This window comes from Eucyclogobius newberryi, unplaced genomic scaffold (genome assembly GCF_026437365.1).
Source record: "Eucyclogobius newberryi isolate DKJ021-1_F unplaced genomic scaffold, fEucNew1.0.hap1 SCAF_12, whole genome shotgun sequence".
In the NCBI taxonomy this organism is placed as follows: Eukaryota; Metazoa; Chordata; class Actinopteri; order Gobiiformes; family Gobiidae; genus Eucyclogobius; species Eucyclogobius newberryi.
The window spans coordinates 21775567-21795949 of NW_027315746.1; the positions used below are offsets into that span (position 1 = coordinate 21775567).

Here is a 20383-nt window from a genome sequence, read left to right on the forward strand (position 1 = left end):
GAGCTCCTTACATGTGACCTCCAACCTTTACTCTGACATTGACAGAATGAGCAATAGCCTGAGGAGGAGCAGATCACCGAGGAGGGCTGGATATAGCCAGAGCCTTAAGAGAAATGGCGGGGCAAGGTCCACGAAAACAACAGATCTCTGATGCCTAATCCTTTTGTGCCCGTGGTATTTAATCCATCCAACCAAACTCCTCTCCACTCCCCCCTCCACCCCTCCACCCCTCCACCCCTCCCCATCACCATCACATAAACAACACACTATAGTACTGAAAGCAATACCCCAGATAGCAGCACAAAAACTACAGTAGCATTTCTCGTCAACAAGCAATTTGGGTTCAACTGTGGCCACCGGGAAAAGTCTTTTGTGCTTTGCTTGTCTATGCAAACATTATTCAAATTTTGTAACAGCCAGACAGTGTTGTTATTGTTGGTTTTTTGGGGGTGGGATTCTGTGTAGTTTCCTGCTTCTCCATGCTTAAAACAAAATGCACTTATTATATGTAGTAGGAGTTTGTAGCGTTATTTTGTTTACAAGCTGTGAAGGAGGGGAGGGGTAGTGGTGGTGGTCGCAGCGGTGTAAATGATGCAGTCAAGGGGTGCTAGTGTAAATTCTGTCTAATGAGGTCACACCCTGGCAACCCAGTGACTCCTCCTACCCACTCCCTCACCCTCCTCCTCCTCCTCCTCCACCTCGTCTATCTCTCCACTTGGCCCTTTCTCATATGCCCACCCACTCAACCCCCCGCCCCCACCTTCACCCTGCACTCTGTGAGCTCTCCGTGGTGCTGAAGGGGGGAAAAAAACACACACAAAACACTCGGGCTTGCAGTGCAAAAGACAGCCAGCGACGGCACAAAAGCACAGGAGTTGAGGGGATTCGTAGGAGATAAAAAAGCAATTGTTTGGAAGGTAGTGAGGAGCGAATGACGAGGTAACGCAAGGTGGAAAGGAGTGGGCGGTGGGCGTGTTCTTGTTGTTGTGAGTTATAGATGGGAAGCCCTGTCTCATCTGCCCAGGCACAGATAGACAGAGGCTGCGAGCGCGCTGTGTGGACATGCAGGATAGAGCCGGAGCTGACAGGGCAAAGCAAACCTGGAAATTCCTGCCATCTGCTGCACCTTGCTCTCAGTGCTAAATCGAGAAGAGGATCCATGCCACCTGATCTGAATTGCACCTACTTATTTTAGAGCCATTTTGGGATGTATTTCTTTTTCTAATTTCATTTTAAGTAGAGTGGAGTCTTGTTTTCTTTTTTTTGCTGTGTATCCGTGTCATGCTTGTTGTTACGGGGTGCGGTCTGTTGCTATGCTGCACCCCCCCACCCCATCTGTCTTCAGCATGGCCAGATGTGTAAAGAAGTGAAGCTTGCGCCCGGCTTGGAGTTGACTGTGGGCTGCAGCAGCTCCCCTTTGAGCCCAGGGGAGGAGGAATCGTCGCCGGGCTGTGCACCTTGCAGCGCTCTCCCTCTCTCCTTGGCACCGGCCGGTACCTGGGTCACTTCCAACTGGACCGTACAATGGATGTATGTCGATGTGGATTTCAACGTGCGCCAGTGCTCCAGCAAAGGTCAGAGTTCACAAGTGTGCACTGGAGTGAGGAGGGCAAGAAGACAGAAGACACACCGGTCCATGAACCTGCAGGGACACAGCTCCATTGTGAGTATGCATGTCACACACATGTCAGAAATCTCAAACTCAAATGACCAACTTGCCAATAGGATACGGGATGTACAGCGACACTGTAATTCTGCATGTCACACCAGTGCCTCCCTTGCAATTGATTTGACATTATGTCTTGAGAATAGCCACGCTGTCCCTCTCCTTTGACACCGTTGCTTAGATACTGCAATGGTGTGCCACTTTAATTTACTTTTAAAGCCAAACTGGATCACTACGGGTGCCCCTCTTGTCATTGATGCGATATACAGAGGTACGTTGCATCCATTTAATGTCAGAATCAGAATGTGTCAGAATATAGGATAAAGATGTAAAATAGGCAGCTGAATTAATAGGTTTTGCAGGAATAATACATAATGTCACACCCCATAGTTATTGGAGGACAATCTCATGTGAAAAGGGCTTGGATGATTGGGGTAAAAAAACAATGTGATAAACAAGTTGATTCCAGTGCAGAGTGCTGCTGCAGGCTTACAGGGATTAGGCAGGCAGGCTTAATTCAGCCCCAGCACTGTTTGAACTGCAATTGCCTCACGCTTTACACATCTTCACCTCACAGAAATGCAATATCCTCGTATAGCTTTAGATCTCAAAGCGTTTCTGCACGTCAGCGATAAGACTGGATAACGTTCTTTGGGGAAAATGTGCAGCACTTGACACAGGGTTACTGTGCCCTACTTTGAACTCCAACTCAGAGATTGTGATTCATATCAGACCTGTAATCCAAAAGCAAGGGTAAATTTACAACAAGAGTCCAGCAAAGCATGTGGAGCCATGCTTTGTGCTGGCTTTCCTCATAGAAAACAATACAGCTATTGGTTTAAGATGATCACACAATGATAGCTCCATCACTTGGCCTTCCAATCTCCATCTGGCTGCCTTCCAAGCCCTCCTTCTTTCCCTGTTCTTGGTTATCCATACACACAAACACACACACACACACACACACATAGCTACTACATACAGTTATCAGGAGCCCCCCCTTCCCTCTCCACTCACGCTCACACGCTTCGCTCACACGTAAACAAGCACAAGTCTTAGCCTGATCTGAAAACATTGACCTACATAACAGCATCTTCCTTTCCTCCATTGGGCTATCCAAAAATTGCACACATGGGCTGTTGCACATCTGACAAGCTGTGTTGCATGCAGTTGCTCATGCTTGGAGGCTTATTGCACATGCATGCAATAATATCGAGCTTAGAAAGGAGTTTATTACAGTTGCAATAAAACAATTGCAGACAACGAGAATGAGAATATATTTTTAGCCTCCGGAGCATATTGGAAAGCTCGGTAAATTTTATCTTGGTAGTTATTCCCAGGAGTATTGCTTTTATTTCACCACATCTGAGCCCTAGCACACATTTGAACTTCAAGTGATGAAAGCGTCATTTAGGTTTATTCAGATATTTGGTTGTGGTTAAAGCCTGTCATTTGAGCCCAAAATAGCGCAAAGAAGACAACTGAGAAAAATGAGCCGAAGCACTGATTTGCAGCCAATAAGAAAACACTCAAGCAGCGTATTTGTCACTGTAACCAGATTGTAAGAGTGTGAGATTGCGAAGAATGTATCATGTAGCAAGACCTCATGGGAAAATGCTTAAGAGGATAGTGCCTGATGCAAGCCTCACCACTCTTAATGTACCAATCATCTATGCAGCAATATAAGCATGAAATATTAGACCGATATTAACCTGATGTAACTCTTCATCATTCCGGTTGTTTTTTTAATATAGCATATACAAAAGACAGTTGTAGAAACATATAAGCAGCACACACAAAATTAAAACTGTCAAAGTGTTTGCCAAAGACTGAGACTGAGGTAGTAAAGGCAACCATTTAATTATTGTTTTATTGTTTTGTAAATGTGTAGGTTATTGGCTCTATTTCATTTTAATCATGTCTGTTTCTTTATGGTGATGATTAATGATGTTTATAATTTATGAGTAAAAGAAGCAGCTCTTGGACAGAAATGTATACTATAGGGGCCACCATAGTCTTGTTTATTATAGAGAAACCCTTTTGTTTGTTTCTGACTCCAAACCCTTTGTTAAAGATTAAAAATATTATTGATTGATCCATTGGAGAGTAATGTTTGAAATATGAGTTCATGATAACACTTTTTTGCCTATACCAATATGAATTTTTTTTTTTACTTTTGAAATAAATAGTAATAACATGTATTTTTCTGTCATATAACCTAATATGCAGCATCTTTGTGTAAATATACAGACACCTCTTTAGCTTCATTGCTCTTCTATTTTCATGTTTACTCATTAGTCATCATCACTGTTTAAAATGTCATCAAAGAGCAGATCTCACCAATACCGATATTTGCATAGTTATATTGACTATCCCTACTTCTTAATCAATATTATTTACCCACAATGTGTTTTGTTTCCAGAATGCTGTGGACAAACTTGAAGAATGATGAGCTCCAAAGAGGAAGAAACGCTGCGTTTTTTCCACTATGTTGAAGAGAATGGGCTGAGAGCCTACAATGGCCTTATAGCTCAGAACCTGGACCATGCCAGGAATGAGAGAAATTGGACATACCTGCAGGATAAAAATGATAAAAAGAGGAAACAGGAGGAAGCCATTAAGAGGTAGGCACACACTTATGCCTGATTATAGCTACTCTGATCACTAATTCATTAACATTGCCAGTGTTTATGAATTAGCTTGTTCCTTTGCAGTTTCCAGTTTGAGGAAGTGGGACAAGAAGCCACAGAGTCCCATGGGACTGGCTTGTTGCCACAATCTAGGGGTTGCGAGTGATGGTTGGTTCACTTTTTATCCTTTGAGGATAGTTCATTTCTACATTGACACTTATCTGGAACTTGTCCTTGAAAAAAGGTCATCACTGCTCCATTTTAAGACAAGACAAGATTTTAGAATTACCAATGAAGTGAGTGTGCTGCTTCTGAAGTGAATGACACATTTATGAGCTCTCCTGATGTGCACTTTGCATAACTGTCCTGAACTGACCCAACTGCTGCAGGAAATAATGCTGACAATAATGTTGTATGGAGATTTTGTGAATTTATGAATCCTATTTACTCATACTACTGATTTAAATATAATTTTCCCAAACATCATATAGAGCTAGGAACAAGCATCTGAAACTTGCACCAGGCGGCATGTTGTTAAAGCGGGGAGTCACATCAGGTTGTATCACGCATGACGGAAGTAGCAGTTTGTCAATACAGTAATTATGCTGACAGGTCAGCTAAGACCACATACTTTTACATTACAGTACAAAGGATGTTTGAGGCGAGGAGATTTGAGAGACACATGTTACAAATTAGCAGCTGTGATTGGACCGTCCTAGAGATAGATAGATGTCTGGTGCGCTCTATGGTCAGGATTGTCTGTTTGATTGCAGCTCTGACCAGTGCATTCTTATGTTGTGTTTTGGGGCAAGACATTTCAACAACATTTGCTAATCTGAATGTGATGTGTCAATAATAAATTGTGGTATTTTGACACAGATTGGTAGTCACTTCTTCTTTTAGATAATCTATCAAATACACATCAGTGTTGCTGGTTACTGTGACAGGGCATTGCCTTCTGTCTGGGCATCTCGTTGTAGAGTTTGTATAGTTTTGTTGGAAACAGTTCAGCATACCTCAAAAAATACTTTAGAATGACAACATATTTGCAAATGATGAATTAATAATTAAGCTCAATTAGGCCAAATCACATTTCCAATGGAATTTTACTTTGTAAAATCAAAAAGTAAAAATATTTTTTGGGCATTATGGGAATATATATTTGAAGTGGACCGGTTTCTTTGCTCTGTCCCATGCATCAATACCAGACTGGAACAGGCAGCCCTGATAACTAGGTGAACGTTTTAATGGGTTGATGTCCAGGGAAAGTGAAATCCATTGTCCTGCTTGCCTTCAATAGCCTCTCAGCTGATGTCAACATTGAAATATTAATGCACGAAAATAGCAATAGGTTTTTAATAAGCTTTGAAGAAGATCAATGAGACAACTTATTTTGTATATTACTTGAGATATTCACTTATAATTTGTGGTTTTGTTAGTAGGTTTTCATGGTCATGGACCTGGAGGTATCCGTCTTTGAGAACAAAAGAATGCGTCATTGTCTTATGGAGGAAAGAGCTTCTGGGAGAAAATGTCTTTAAGAGTGAAGAAACAAGAAAAAGTAGAGAGAGAGAGAGAGAGAGAGAAAGAGAGAGAGAGAGAGAGAGCTTAAGTATGAGTGCAAGAGCGTTCTGCCTGGTGACAGCTGGAACTGCCATAGGCCAATCAGATCAACACGTTTGCTCTGAGTGAGGCGGGACTTTCTGTTGCTGCTTTCTGACTTTTTCTGTTTCACCGGAACTTGTCACGCAAGGATATACCGTCTCACACACATGCAAATATACAATCCCTCTCTCACGTGCTGTTATTGTGTATTCTAATTACAAACTCGTCTTGACTGTTGTTTGCATTTGCCAGCCAAATGGTTAGATTCATATTAGATGACCATACCTATCCAACAGGCACCTGTGATCTGTCTCCCAGCCAATCACTGGGCAAATAACCTATAAATAACTCATGTCACCTCCACTCCACTCATACATTCACTGACGAATGATATTACTATGCACTTAAAGAAAATGTATGCAATGTATGTATATGTTGGTGTCTATTTGCATCACAGTTTTCTCAGACTGTGATGCTAAACCTACTAAATTGTCATTTATTAATGTCATTTTTATATCTAAAAACGGCATTTTTTGATCCATATTTATATAAATGTCATAAGTATATTTGTCATAAGTATATTTGTGTTCCGTAAATAACATGTAGAAGCCATAGTGGCGCCATGGTTACCTTTTATACATAACAGAAATTTGCCTACAAGGCTCAGTCATACCAACGTGCCTGATCCTGCACGTGCACATTATTATTGTTGTGAGGCAGCTGGGTTTGTGTCTGGTTTCTATGGGTACCCTCCTGTTACTAGGCAAGGATAAGCCCCTGACCAATGAACCTATCCCACCAACCAAGCGCCTTCTGTTTAGCAGCTGGCCCGGCGGAGGGAGACAGAGTCAGCAAAGTCGAGCAGCGAGGGGTCAGATAGATACACAAACACACGTGTGCATGAGCGACAAGAAAGTACACTTGCAAATTCATCCCTGTGCCATTTGCATAAACATTTGCATCTATGACCGAAAACTTTGGGTCAACCTTCCATCAGTCAGGATGACAACAGAGTCAAATAAACACGCCAGCCTTTTGTTTTGAAGCTGTCAATTTTTCTTTCAAAACGACATTTACATAGCCCTCATTACCCCACTATTACCACAACACACTCAGGCATCATTAACTGTCCATTCAGGTCAATCATCCCTTTATCAGGATTGATTGTGTTCAAACTGGGGAACATCCATGGTGTCATTATGTGTGCAATGTGTCAACAGCGCCAGCCACAATAAGGGTTAAACACAAATCCATGGCCTTTGTCTGGTGTTTCCCAATACACATGCGTTCTAACCTTTAGAAAACCAATGTGAAAATCTGCTTTCTGAGCATAAGACATTTGGACCACTGCCTGTTTAATGTAATTAACAAACTGCACTATTCCAACATGGTTCTACCCAGTTACATATTTTTGCCTAATTTTACTGCACTAACATATTTGAGTTAATATCATTATTTATGTTAGAGTCAGCTAGTTAGTTCAATTATAATTTTCACTAATGATGTGTTATCAAACGTTTTCAGTATGTATTGGTGGGAATGTTTTTTGTTTTGCCCTTTATTTCCTTTTTTTTTTATTTCAGTTGCATATGCATTTAGTATCAGGCTCACAGTAATATAAAGAGTTAAGGGTTGTTGGTTTGATTCCTCCTTTGTTTTAAGTCATTGGGCAAAACATGTTACTCACATTGCCTACTCAATTGACTATGTAATTAGTTATGACAGGAAAGGCTCAATGTACCTAAACATGCACACATATTTTTACAGTTTTCACTCTTGTTGTGTTAACCTGGTGTTTCTACTCAAAACTGATGATTTCCTATTTGGTTTGTATTTTCCTTCTGTTTTTTAGAACGGGCGAGGACATAACATCTGAAGGCAAGCACTTCCGCTTGGGTTCAATCACCATGCCGGAGCCCCATGAGCGTGTGCCCATACCCCACCCGCATGCCCTCGCCTGCGGCCAAGGTTTCTCCGTGCGCTCCCAGTCGCTGCACTCGGTTGGCGGTGGGAACACTGGAGGCGGTGGTGGAGGAGGCGAGGAGGAAGTTGGAAGTCCTACCTCCAGGAAACAGCCCCCTCCCAAACCCAGGAGGGACCCTGCGACCAAACTGAGTATGTCATCCGAGGCAGTGGACCACAACCCCACGTCCACCTGCCGCGGGGACAGATGTGATGGTGAGCGGCGTTGGCACTTCACACCAGACTTTTGTGCTAAATATAGATGTTCTCCGCAGTGTCCTCCTCAGTCCGGGTTCTTCAACAATGACATGACATCTAAGCTGGTTAATGCACACTCCACACAAATCAAATATGCACTCAGTTGCCTGTGGCACCAGCGGTACAACGATTAATAGTAATGATGCGATGGAACTGCAAGCCAGTGCCATGCAACATTCAGCAGTAAAAGAGAGTTATGAAAATATTAAATGTCATATTTTTTAGAGTTAGCTGATTCTAAGATGCTGTCTACACAATAGTAATTGAAGGTGAGACATGACAGGAGTCACAAGCAAGTCCCAAGAAATAATAATAATCACTTCGCAGGGGGAAAAAAATCATCTTCATCCATTCTGACTTAAACACAGGCAAATGCACTTTAATTGTCAATCATAGAAACATTTATTGGCTGTCTTGTTTTTGGGTGTAAGATAGATTATGGCCTCAAAGAGCCATTTTCAGTGTATTTTTAAGGTATAGACAACAATTAAAACAGTAAAGTTGAATGAGGGAGGGCTGCTTGTGTCAGGAAAGGCCTTTTCACAGAGGCAAAGGGTTTGTTGGAGTGAGTCAATAAGAGAAAAGGGGACAGGAAATGTAGAAGATATTGTTGTTAACTTGTTGTTGTTATAAAATATAACAAAATACTGCAGGTATTATCTTGATTAGAAGTCAGACGTTACAACAGTGCCTGAATCCAATCAATCACATTTATTTATAGAGCACAATTCGAACAAAGCCCAATTCAAAGTGCTTTACAATGTTAAAAAACACATTTAAAAAATAAAAACACAATACAGTTTACAAAAAATACATAAAACAGTGTATGTCAAAATAAATAAATAAAAACATAAAAGCAAATTAACTTGATTGAATTTGAAATGGTATTTAAAATATTAAAAACCAGGTAAAAGTATTTCAGTCATAGGCAAACAAAACAGTCTTTAGCTTACCATAAGATTTAAACACAGCTGGGGTGGGGGCCTGTCCCACAACTTCGGGAAGGCTATTTCAGACCTTTGCCCCATAGAAGTGGAAAGCAGATTCTCCGTGTCTGGTCTTGGCTCTGAGATGGTTCATATGGCACAAACATGTCGGAGATGTACTTTGGTCCTCGGCCATGGAGAGACTTGTACACAAGCAAAGCTGCTTTAAAGTCTGTTTTCCCTTAGCGTCAGGGAGCCAGTGCAGAGACCTGAGAACAGGACTAATGTGATGGTACTTCCTGGTTCTAGTCAGGACCCGAGCAGCAGCGTTCTGGATGTACTGCAGCTGTTTTACAGCTCGTTTGGAGAGGCCAGTGAACAGGCCGTTACAGCAGTCTAATCTACTGGAGACAAACGCATGGATAAGTCTCTCCAAGTCTGGTTGGGACACTATATTTTTTTTATTTTTGGCAATGTTTTTCAGATGGAAAAAAGCTACTGGTGTTATTGAATTGATGTAGCTGTCGAAATTCAGGTCTCAGTCCATTATTACTCCTAAATTTTTGACCTTGTTTACGGATTATACGGATAATATAAGTCAGCATCCAAGCACAAAAAATGTGCAAAACATTAACATTGGATGTAGTTATTGGGAAAAAATAAATCTGTGCACTTTAAAAAAAATAATTAAACATCACATTACATTATGGATCATTTTGTTTTGGTAAAGCATTTAATGTTGTTTTTGTTTTTGTTTTATTTTTTTTTTACTTTTTTCAAATAGAACAAATGCAATAGTTTTAAAGTCCTTGCAACAGACGGGGAGAGCAGTGATTTCAGTGGTTGCAGGAAGCCATGACTCCATTTTACTTTTCATTCTCTGTTGCCAACGTGATGTTTAGGGACTCGCCTAGCCTAGCTCAGATTGGTGGGGATGTCTCTGTATGCGCACAGATCTTCCTGGGCACCACGGCAACCATCCCACAGAAACAAGACCCCCTGCAGCCCACCCAATCACAACATAACTGAACGGCACGGGCCAATCACACTCCTGAGATGCTGAAGCCTGAGGCAGAGCAGCCAATCAGCGAGCTCGTGTGGGGGTGTCCCTGGGTGAGGGGAGGGTTGCGTGCTCTGTAGCTGGCGCACTGGCGGGAAGAGGCGGAGCTTGTGGGTGCAAAATTCATTCAGGAGGAGCGATTGACCTAGATTCTGTTTTCCCCAGGAGGAGCAAGAGGGGGCGGGGGATGCGGGTAAACACATCCCTTTGGGGGGAGGGGGAGAGAGGAGGAGAGGGGACAGCAACAAGAGATCTATGGAAAGTGGAATTTACTGTCAGATTAGGATACAGTATGTAATTCACCGTGACATAGAAGGAGTGGTCCATCTTTTGAATAATAATAATAATGTATTTCTTAAGAGACAAAATCTGAACAATGTTGCACTCTTTGCTTGATGCATTTATCCTTTCAAGTCTGTTTTCATTTCTTTAACTGATTAATTAGTTGATTTATTATCATCTGCAAACCGTTAGCCTTCGGCCTGATGTCATTTTACGTTACTTACACTAAAACATGGTTGTAGCAGTAATTATCCATCAAACCATCAAAAAGTGATATTATAAACAATCAATGTATTTGGCCTTAATTATGTATGTTTAATTAATCATGAACAGAAACATTTTATCTAATAGATCGCCCAAGATAAGCACTCACATTGCTCCCAGAAATAATGGATTACTTTGATATTCACTGCCCAATAGGAGTTACATGAATTAATGTGATGACAAAGTCAAGGGTGAAGTCGAAAAACACACACAGGCTTACAGAAAAAAGCAGAACGCTGAGAAGGATTGAAACTTCCTTTAACATTATTACTTAAAGAATTGCACAGCTCTGTTTATTTGTTAGATGTTTTGCTCAATCAAATTCTATAGATAGGCACTAGCTGAGTAAAGGACAGATAGTCACTTTAGGGGAAATGTTCTAAAAATGTGCCATGTTTTCCTGAAAGCATATTTATTTACAGTCTGTGCACATTGATGGTGGTGAGTCAGTTTCGGGAAGGGAGCGTGTGTCTATGCCATCTGGCATCTAAATTATTAAAGATAAAAAATCCACAGTTTGAAGATTTCAGACATGGCCCAGCTCTTAACTACACTTATCTGCTCTCTCTGTCAGAAAAAGAAGACGCCCAACAATTCTGCACAAATCCACAAATACAGCACGCAGCTCACTAATGTAGAGCGTGTGTAAAATACTATTAGAGCTCCAGTAGTATGCGCTGCACATCTGAAGCGCTTCACTCCGCAATGCTACGTCATTACTATCATAAAGAAGCTCCACAGTGTGTGACCCAGATTCTATACTCACATACTGCTCCACTGTTATATATATGGCTTATATGCCGGAAGTATTCCCATCCCATATATGTCAAATAACATTTGCCTTTAGATGTAACAAATGCCTGCATTACAATATCAATTAATGCCACTTCCGTAGAAAAAGCATTTATGGTTGCGTGGGCTATTATTGTGTGATACTTTTAGAGTTGTACTTGACTGTAACAATACGAGGGAAGTGCATAAAATTGTGCTTGATTTATATTATATTGTACTCGATAAAGTAATTTTGCACAGATGGTTGATGATGTTAATAAGTCTGTGAATGTAAAACATAGTGGTGCATACGCAAGACAAAATTCATTGCCAGTTCCAATACAAGTCATTTAGCAAATTAATAAGTAAATAAGTAAGTAAAACTTTATGTATTGTGCATCTTTCACAGATATAAATCACAGAGTGCTTTGAAGAGAGCAAAACAAGAAAAAGTGCAATGAAGAATAAAAAAATAAAGTACAAATAGAGGTGACTGAATAAAACTGGCAAAATATGGTTAGCGGGACATATGAGTAATACATGCATATAAATGATTTATTTGTCAAACAAAACGCCTACATGATGATTTTTAAACACAGGTGTCTTTTTTTTTGCAGGACCACAAGGATGCAGTGAGGACTGCAAAAGGGTGCCACCACCAAAACCTAAGAGAAATCCCAATACTCAACTAAGCGTTTCCTTTGACGAGTCCTTCATCAAAAGCCACAGTAGCAGTGGGATGTGCACTCCCAAAGGCCTCCATCATGTCAGCTCACCGTGCGAGCACAGCACGTCCTCCCCTCAAAGCGATGACAGCCCCACAGACGACTGTGAGGACGAGCCTGTCTACATAGAGATGGGAGGCATAGACATTGGGCCAAGGGAGCCTATAAAAAGTGAGGATGAGGAGCCTGGAGAGTCAGTGTATGAAGAGATGAAGTACCCTATTTTAGACGACCATGAATATCGTACAGACCCTATTGGATGCCGCTCCGCCTGCCCTACTCCTGCACCCTATGACCCGGAGCCTCTCAGTCGCTGTTCCACCCCTCGAAACATTCCCCTCTGTGACATTCCTGCCCCTTTCCCAAACCTGCTGACCCATCGTCCTCCGCTTCTGGTGTTCCCACCTGCTCCAGCCCAATGCTCACCCAATTCAGACGAGTCCCCCCTCACTCCTCTAGATGTGACTAAACTGCCCATGCTTGAAAATCAGCAATATAGTAAATCCCCCACGTCGTCCTCAGAGCCCCCCTCTTCGGCACACATCCGCAGAGAGCTGACCGCCACACCGACCCTCACAGTGTCAGGGCGGTCCTCTGCTCCTCCTCTGCCCTGTACACTGTACAAATCTTCCTCTTCATCAAACTATCAGCGCAGCCACTCAGCCTGTCCTTCACCGGTCAGCATGGGCCGCTGTTTGACCCCGCTTAGCCTCATGCGCACACCCCCTTTCGATGCTCCAATGCCTTTTCCAGGGGGTCTGCCACGCAGTGCCTCTGCCACTCCTCATGGGAAGGGTTCCCCACCCCAGGACACTGCTGGACGACTCCATGGCTCTATGCAAAATGTGTCAACAGGACGTTCCAGGACCCCCACAAGCCCCCTGGATGAACTCACCAACCTGTTTACCACAGGGAGGAATATGCTAAAGAAGAACACAAGTGGCAGGAAGTCGAAAGAGCCCGGAGAAAGTGAGTCATTAACTTTCTAAGAATGTTTTGCTGTAGGTCAAACAGGTGTCATCACTCACAAATGTTTCTCATACAGTGACACAGTAACATATCCGGCCAAGCTATTTATGTTAGAAAACTTTCCAGGGTCTGAGTTTGAAGAATTTTAGATTTAGTCTGAACAAGTCTGAATGTTGCATGTTTGTATCGGTCTAACACAGTTTATGTAGACCCTGCCAACCAAGTTTTACAGAGATTGTGGGATTTAATCTGTGGGGATTAGAGCATAAAGCAGACAGCAGGTCCAACCTACTCATGGCATTTAGCCATCAGCTTTTAATTCTGAATATGTAAACATCATTTTAAATACAGTTAGCTATGCTGCACTCAAGCCTCTGTCAATGAAACTGTGAAATATCTTGGTCCTAAAATAACTTGAAGGTGTGCCAAGTTTATTTGGAATCATGAAATTTCAAACCAAATGCTAAAATCACTTTTTACGTAAACCATCAAATTATTTATATCTCTGTAGTGTGGCTCAGACTAAAGCTAATATCTACAGATGCACTATTGCAATGTTTTGCGACTTGAAAAAAGGTTTATTGGCACAAACATACATGCTTATTTTACGAGAATAAATCATCTACAAACCACTTAGCAACTACAACAGTACAATACAGCAGAAGGACAAAATCTCAATCACAGCGCAGTGCGTGACTGCTGCCTGCAGTGTAGTTTCTCTGTTGCTCTGAACTCCAATCTACACCTCATCAAATGCCTTCTCTCTGTTTTTCATCCAATCCGCATTTACCCTGCTCATGAAAGCCAATGTGGGAGCAGCAGCACCAGCTTGGATTGTAGATACTGAGACAGTTTAGGACATCTTGTTTTATGACCTAATAAGCTCTGCACACTTGTACTAGATAGTGCATGATGTTCATTATTGTATATCACAGGTGCATGTGCACGTTCAAAGCAAGACTGCTTAGATATGTATTTAAAGGGAGCAGTTTGTTCCCTAAACCCACAAGGCATGTAAACACCTCATATATGCATATGTTAGGTAGATTCATACATACGGACAGTTGTGTTTACTAGTCTTTGTAAATGATGCATGTGCATTCCAACACCTGTGTGTGCTCCACATGGGGCCATGGACTGACAGGTTGAATGTGTTGCTGTGCGATGGGCTGCACACCTGATTTAATTAATCCAAGCCTCAAACATGAATGAGGTCTTTTTTTCTCCTTTTCTGAGGCAGTGATTGCAGCTAAAGCTGGCCTGACCCACTTACCAACTGCTCACACACAGCACACTAAGCATGCTCATGCCGTCAAATGCCATATACATCATCACACATGTGGTTGTGACAGCAAATGTTTGCACATGTTAGGCCAGAATGGCCAGAAGTTTGATCAATCATGCACATGCAATTTGATCTATACACTGATAATGATATATAATGTCTCCAGTGTGTTTCAAAGCAGTGACATACATATGCTTCAAAAAGCCAGGCAAAGGCATATGTACAATTGCTTTTCCATTGAAAGACCATTCTTTAGTTGTTGTTTTTGTAGTGAGTATATTATGATTTAACTAACTTATTTTAAGTTGCTTCTGGTGTAAATTATTAAATTATTGTGCAGTGGAAAGTAAACGTGCCAGTCTTAAAATGGGTTATGAGTGACCCCTAGTGGTGTTCAATGGTAGAACGAGTATAGATGCAATCACGGTTGAGTATTTTGGTTGAGTAAAAATTAATTAAAATGTAAATTAATTGATTAATATTTTAGCATGAAAAGCCGCATTACAAAAAAAAAAAAAAATCTAAATATTGTTGCTTCTTGTTTCTAAATGTCTGCATGAATTTACAATATCACCATAATCATTTTCCTCTGTTTCAACAGCTGAGTCTAAAAGCAAGTCCCATGGTGAGTCCAAGCGTGAAGGCAAGGAAAGGCACAGCCACAGCCACAGTAAGGAGTCTAAACGAGAGTCCAAGGATCGTCATGGACACAAAGAGTCCTCTCACCGGCGGGACAGAGACAAAGGCAGAGACAAAGACAGGGACCGAGACAAAGACAGAGAGTCTCTGTCTCACCGGCGGAACAGTAAAGACCGGACTTTAGACCCTCAGCTGGTCCGCAGGGATAGCAGAGACCAGGGCTGCAGCAGTGTAGAGCCTGTTCCTGTCAGGCGGGACTCCAAAGACAGGGGCTGTAGCTCCTTAGAACCTGCTGCTATGATCAGGAGAGATTCCAAGGACAAAGGGGCAAGCAGTGGGGACATGATGGTACGGAGGGACAGCAAAGACAGGAGCGCGGGACACTGTGTGGACCCAGTTTCACGGCAGGACAACAAAGACAGAGAAAGACTGTCTGATCACCCACCAGAACTCTTGCCAAAACAGGAGGGCAAAGAGTGGGTTAGGAACGGGGTGGACTGTAGACACGAGAGCAAGGAGAGACTGCGGGACCAGCTACCTGAGCTCTTACCCCGACAGGAGAGCAAAGAACGAGCAAGGAACGGTTTGGACTCACAATTCGAAAACAGAGACAAGCCACCGGAGCTTCTTCCCAGGCAAGATAGTAAAGATAGATCCAGAGGGGGGCTAGATTACAGACAAGAACAAAGACCAGATTTGTTACCAAGACAGGACAGCAAAGAGAGGATGAGGAGTGAGGAACATAAGCATGAAGGAAGAATAGACCAACCACCTGAGATCATTCCCCGACAAGAGACTTCTAGAGGCCATAAAGAGAAAAATGGTTACAGTTCTGAGTCCAAACAGGATATAAGGGGCTGCCACAACGGGGGAGATGTGCCTCCGCCACTTTTGCCCAGGCAGGACAGTAGAACAGGCCTGGAGGTGAGGCGAGACAGTGCTGATCGAAAACTGAACGGCTCAGATAAGCACCACTACGATGTAAAACACACCAGGAGCCCCACCGCACGAGACTACAGGAGTGAAAATAAAGAGCGCGCATACAGGCCAGACAGCACGCCACGGCGAGAACATAGAGGAACTAGCACCATGGAGCAGTCCAAAGCACAAGACAGGAACGGTAGCACAATGCCAGGGCAGCCTTCGTCGACAACCACACCCACTCGCCAAGTAAGATCCAGTGGAAGCCCACCAATGGCAGGAAATGGTGAGAATTTTAATCTGTTGAAGCTTTGTCTAGTCATAAATATTTATGGCTATAGCAAAATAACAAATGTTTTATTCAAATAATACCATTCCTATATGTTTTTTACTCCATAGAAATAAAAGGAGCACCCAAATATGGTCATTCACCCTCTGTGTCTGCTAACCCTTCTCCAATGGGGACCCCACAGAGAAGAGTAGCTGAAAGTCACAGCCAGGTAAGCAGTTCTCATGCAAATGATTAAGTCTGATAATGAAAATAAATGATGCAATAGGAACAATCCACTGAATACCTTTTATTGACCCCAGATGCCACAGATGCCCTGGGTATGCGGGGACACAACCATGCTGGAGCAGATTGAGAGGAAACGCACTCTGTGCAAGGAGATCCGCTCCAGACAGCACCCACAGCTACAGAAGTCTCTGGAGAGGCGGTCCCCAGACCGCAGTGATGACAAGCATCAGGAGCACAATCAGTGCAAGCAGGAAAGCACAGCTGTCCTCCCGGGCTGGGGCAGGAACAACGGGGCTAAAAAGATCCGTCCTCCCCCCTACCCCACTCAGAAAACAGTGTTCTGGGACACAGCCATCTGACATAATGACACACCAAACACCTCCCTGCCACACAACCCCATATTACCCACCCCTCTTTCCTCGGGCTTGTCCTAAAGTGCCCCAGCACATTGCATCAGGCAGACCAGCCTCCTAGAGCACAGAGGGCTTCTAGTTGATGTCAAAGGACAATGGTGGAGACCATAGCAATATTTCTGCTTGTTCAGGTTGTCATGTTTTCTTATCATCATTGGTGATATTTGATATTTTTCTATTTCCTGTGACTGGATACTTGTAAAATAATTAGTAGAATAGATATTTGATGAACAGATATTTTCTAAATGAGATGGCAATTTAAAATCAACTTAAATTATGTATAGTAGATAGTAGATGGAATCTAATGTTTGTTTTATTTCTGTTCTTTTACATTTCAAAGCATAATCTATCAATACTCGTACTGTAGTAGCATAATTTCTTATGCCCAACTCTTCGATGTGCTTAGAAGCACTCTAATGAATGGACAATTCTGTCTATAATATATTCTTTACTGCATTTTACTGTTGTATTGTAAATGGCGGCGTTGCGTCAGCGTGCTTTAGATTCCAGCGCCCCTCATGCCTGGTCCAGTCTGTTCTAGAATGTACAACAGTCAGTCCTAGAACACAACAGGAAATTCTGTGTGCTGCAGTTTGTATTTTACAGTAAGAGCTGTGTGTCACTGTGTTGAAGGCTTTCAAAGGAATTCAATGTTTGTTTTTCCTAAAACTGTTGGCTGGCATGTTGTAATGTAGCAACAGAGTGCGACATGTTTTGCTGTAACCTTGATACACTTTGAGGGTGGGTTGGGAATTTAGGAAATTAGAACATACATTATTTACAGTATCATTTGCAAAACCAGCCAAAGCCTATTAAAGCGAGAGGGGTGTGGTTGCACTTTTGGATAGGTAATTACTCAAAAGTGGATTGGTATCGTTAGCTGGCGAATGCCAGTGAGCTTACTGTACGTTGCCGAGCAGCACTCTGTGATCACCAAGACAGTGTAAATACTTGATGCCAACAACCAGCCCGTACAATCAACACCTGAGCTTTTAGTACAGTCCTTAATTTTACTGCAGATTATAATAGCCATATGCACTTGCTTAAGAAAGGATTTTCGAGATTATGCTTATATATGTATTTTATAAAAATGACTATGAGTTAAGAGCTGTGCCATGGAAGTTTGAACTCAATGGCAGAAAGGTTTAGCCTCAGGAGAATGGCTGTGCCATACAGTCATGCAATGGTTATCTGGTCTGTGACATTCCCAATCTGATTGGCTGGAAACCAATAATAAGATCAAAGAGAAGAAGGACCTATAACATGGCAACAGCTCTGCTCAGTTACAATGTCAATGGTTGCACAAGGGCCTGCAAATATTTGTTAAAACAAAACTGCACTATCCATCACCTTCCATCACATTTGATCAGGCTGGTTACATACCAACATAATCCTGTTCCTTGCTCTCTCCCTCTACCTCAGCCTCCCTCACACGTCATTCTAATTGGTTCTCATTTGCTCAGTGAAATGCAATGTGGCCAAAAAGCATGGGCTGACTAAACACAGGCCCACAGATTGCAAGTGCAGTACCCTTTTTCTTTTGAGAGCCACCGTGACAGAGGTTCCTATGTCGTGTACATGTCTGTGTCTCTGAGGGAGGGAGCCGTGCGAGCGTGTGCCAATACTGTATGCAAGTCGGATCTTTCAAATGATTGTTTTAAGATATTCACTTTGCCCTCTTCATGATGTGGTGGGTGGACGTTGGAATTGTAATAATGATGATGTACAATCTTCTTGTGTATAAACGTGCACTGTGAACAGGTATAGAGAGCACCGCACTGTCAGAGTCCTCTGTCTTATTGCACTGAGTGTTCTCTTGTTTTGCATAATAAAAAAGGAAAATGTGTTGGAGGAAAAAAGTACTGTATTCTGATTGTCACATGGGTTCTGTTGAGAGAAATAAATAAATATAAAACCTGTTATGACAAAAGTAGCATTTGAGTTTTATCATAATAGTTTTGAGCATGTGTCTACAAAACTACAGGACATTTTATATAATTACCATTATTTACATCAACAAACAAAGTTTGTAACTTTGGTTCATTTCCCAAAATGAAAGAGTTTCTCCAGGGAATTATTGATCACTGCATAAGTGAATCAATTTAGGTTCTTTCAAAAATGTTTTAATCAAATATCATCCTTCCAATGTTCAAAGTTGATACTTATTACAAAGGCTAATCTGCACTGCTCCAGCAGAGTTCAAATCCTGGCCACAGACAGACATTGAGCCTGTGTGACAGCACTCGTTCACACTTACCACACTCTTGTGAAGGTGTGGGGCCTCTACCACAGCCTGGGCACTACAAAAGACAAGCAAGAATTCTGACTGAAAAGGTTCACTGCAATCATCCATACAATCAAGTTTTTCTCAGGCAGTATATTGCGTTATTCTCTACCCCTTATTATCATCATCATCAATATGAATATACTGGTAAAAAATTACCTCAAAATGTATTTTCTTGATAAAAAAACACAATGATAAGATGTAATGTTGTGGCGTCTGTGCATGAAATATGCCTGATTGTTGGGTCAGTGCACTATTTCCTAGCCAGGAGTATGGGGACCCCGGGAGAAGTTAGTGGGTGTATAATTGGAATAGTTTCAGATTAAAAGAGAAGGTGAAATTGAATAGTATTAGAATAGTCTTTGTAGTAAATTTTATGACAAATATTAAAAGAGAAACTAGAGTTATAATTATCTTTGCACTTATAAACAATTATTTGCAAACTTAGTTAATAATCTTCACAAGTCAGAGTGTACTTGAAGTGAGACATACAATGGGCCATGTTGTTTGCAATACAACCAGTGAGTTATGCATGCATAAAATTAGACACCAGGTGGCAATAGAGTATAATGTACTATGATGAAGTAAAAAGTGGGTGCACGGTCTCAGAGTGGTTAGAGCTTTCATCTCCCTATAAGAGGATCATCGGTTTGATTCCCGAGCTGAACCAACATCACACAATCTTAGTGGGTGCTATCTGCATGTCTCTGTGGGTTTTCTCCGTGTACTCCGACTTCACTGGTGAACTTTAGACATTCTCCTATTGAATGGTTTTCTGTGTGTCTATGTCTCTGTGTTAACCCTGCGATGAGCTGCCCCCTGTCCAGGGTGCACCCCGCCTAATGCCAAAAGACTTTAGTCACCCGTGACTCCTAACAGGGATAAGCAGTAGAAGATGAACGAATGAAGTCAAATCTAACCTAACCTGCCCAGGGAACTGGCAATGATGACTGGAGTAAACCATCTCTTATTTTATTACATTAATGTGTTTAAAATTTGTTACAAACGATATAGACTATATTTCCTAAATAAGGATCAATGTTCAACACAAGTTTCATGTTTTTGCTGAAAAGATGCAGTACATGGCATTTTCCTATTGCTGTGTTGCAGAACTAAACAATTAGATTATGGTTTAAGGTTATTTCGACATTTAATGCAATATAAAATGAATTACTTGCATAGCACACCATAGTTTTAACTTGGGAC

The 20383-nt window shown here is 41.9% G+C and overlaps 1 protein-coding gene across 1 annotated transcript; it reads left to right on the forward strand.

The window, feature by feature from the left end:
* The first annotated feature begins 817 nt into the window (after positions 1-817).
* nyap2b (neuronal tyrosine-phosphorylated phosphoinositide-3-kinase adaptor 2b) lies at positions 818-18823 on the forward strand. The gene is made up of 7 exons (XM_072441433.1): positions 818-1663; positions 4089-4290; positions 7754-8079; positions 12042-13118; positions 15005-16249; positions 16363-16463; positions 16555-18823. The coding sequence occupies exons 2-7, from the start codon at positions 4112-4114 to the stop codon at positions 16837-16839; spliced, it is 3213 nt and encodes a 1070-aa protein (XP_072297534.1). The 5' UTR covers positions 818-1663; positions 4089-4111; the 3' UTR covers positions 16840-18823.
* The last annotated feature ends 1560 nt before the right edge of the window (positions 18824-20383 follow it).

Bases quoted from the DNA above. Each gene is read 5' to 3' on its own strand.
- nyap2b (XM_072441433.1), top strand. From the start codon at position 4,112: ATGATGAGCTCCAAAGAGGAAGAAACGCTGCGTTTTTTCCACTATGTT. The intron at 8,080-12,041 runs GTGAGCGGCGTT...TTTTTTTTGCAG, and splicing joins CCGCGGGGACAGATGTGATG to GACCACAAGGATGCAGTGAG. The intron at 16,464-16,554 runs GTAAGCAGTTCT...TATTGACCCCAG, and splicing joins TAGCTGAAAGTCACAGCCAG to ATGCCACAGATGCCCTGGGT.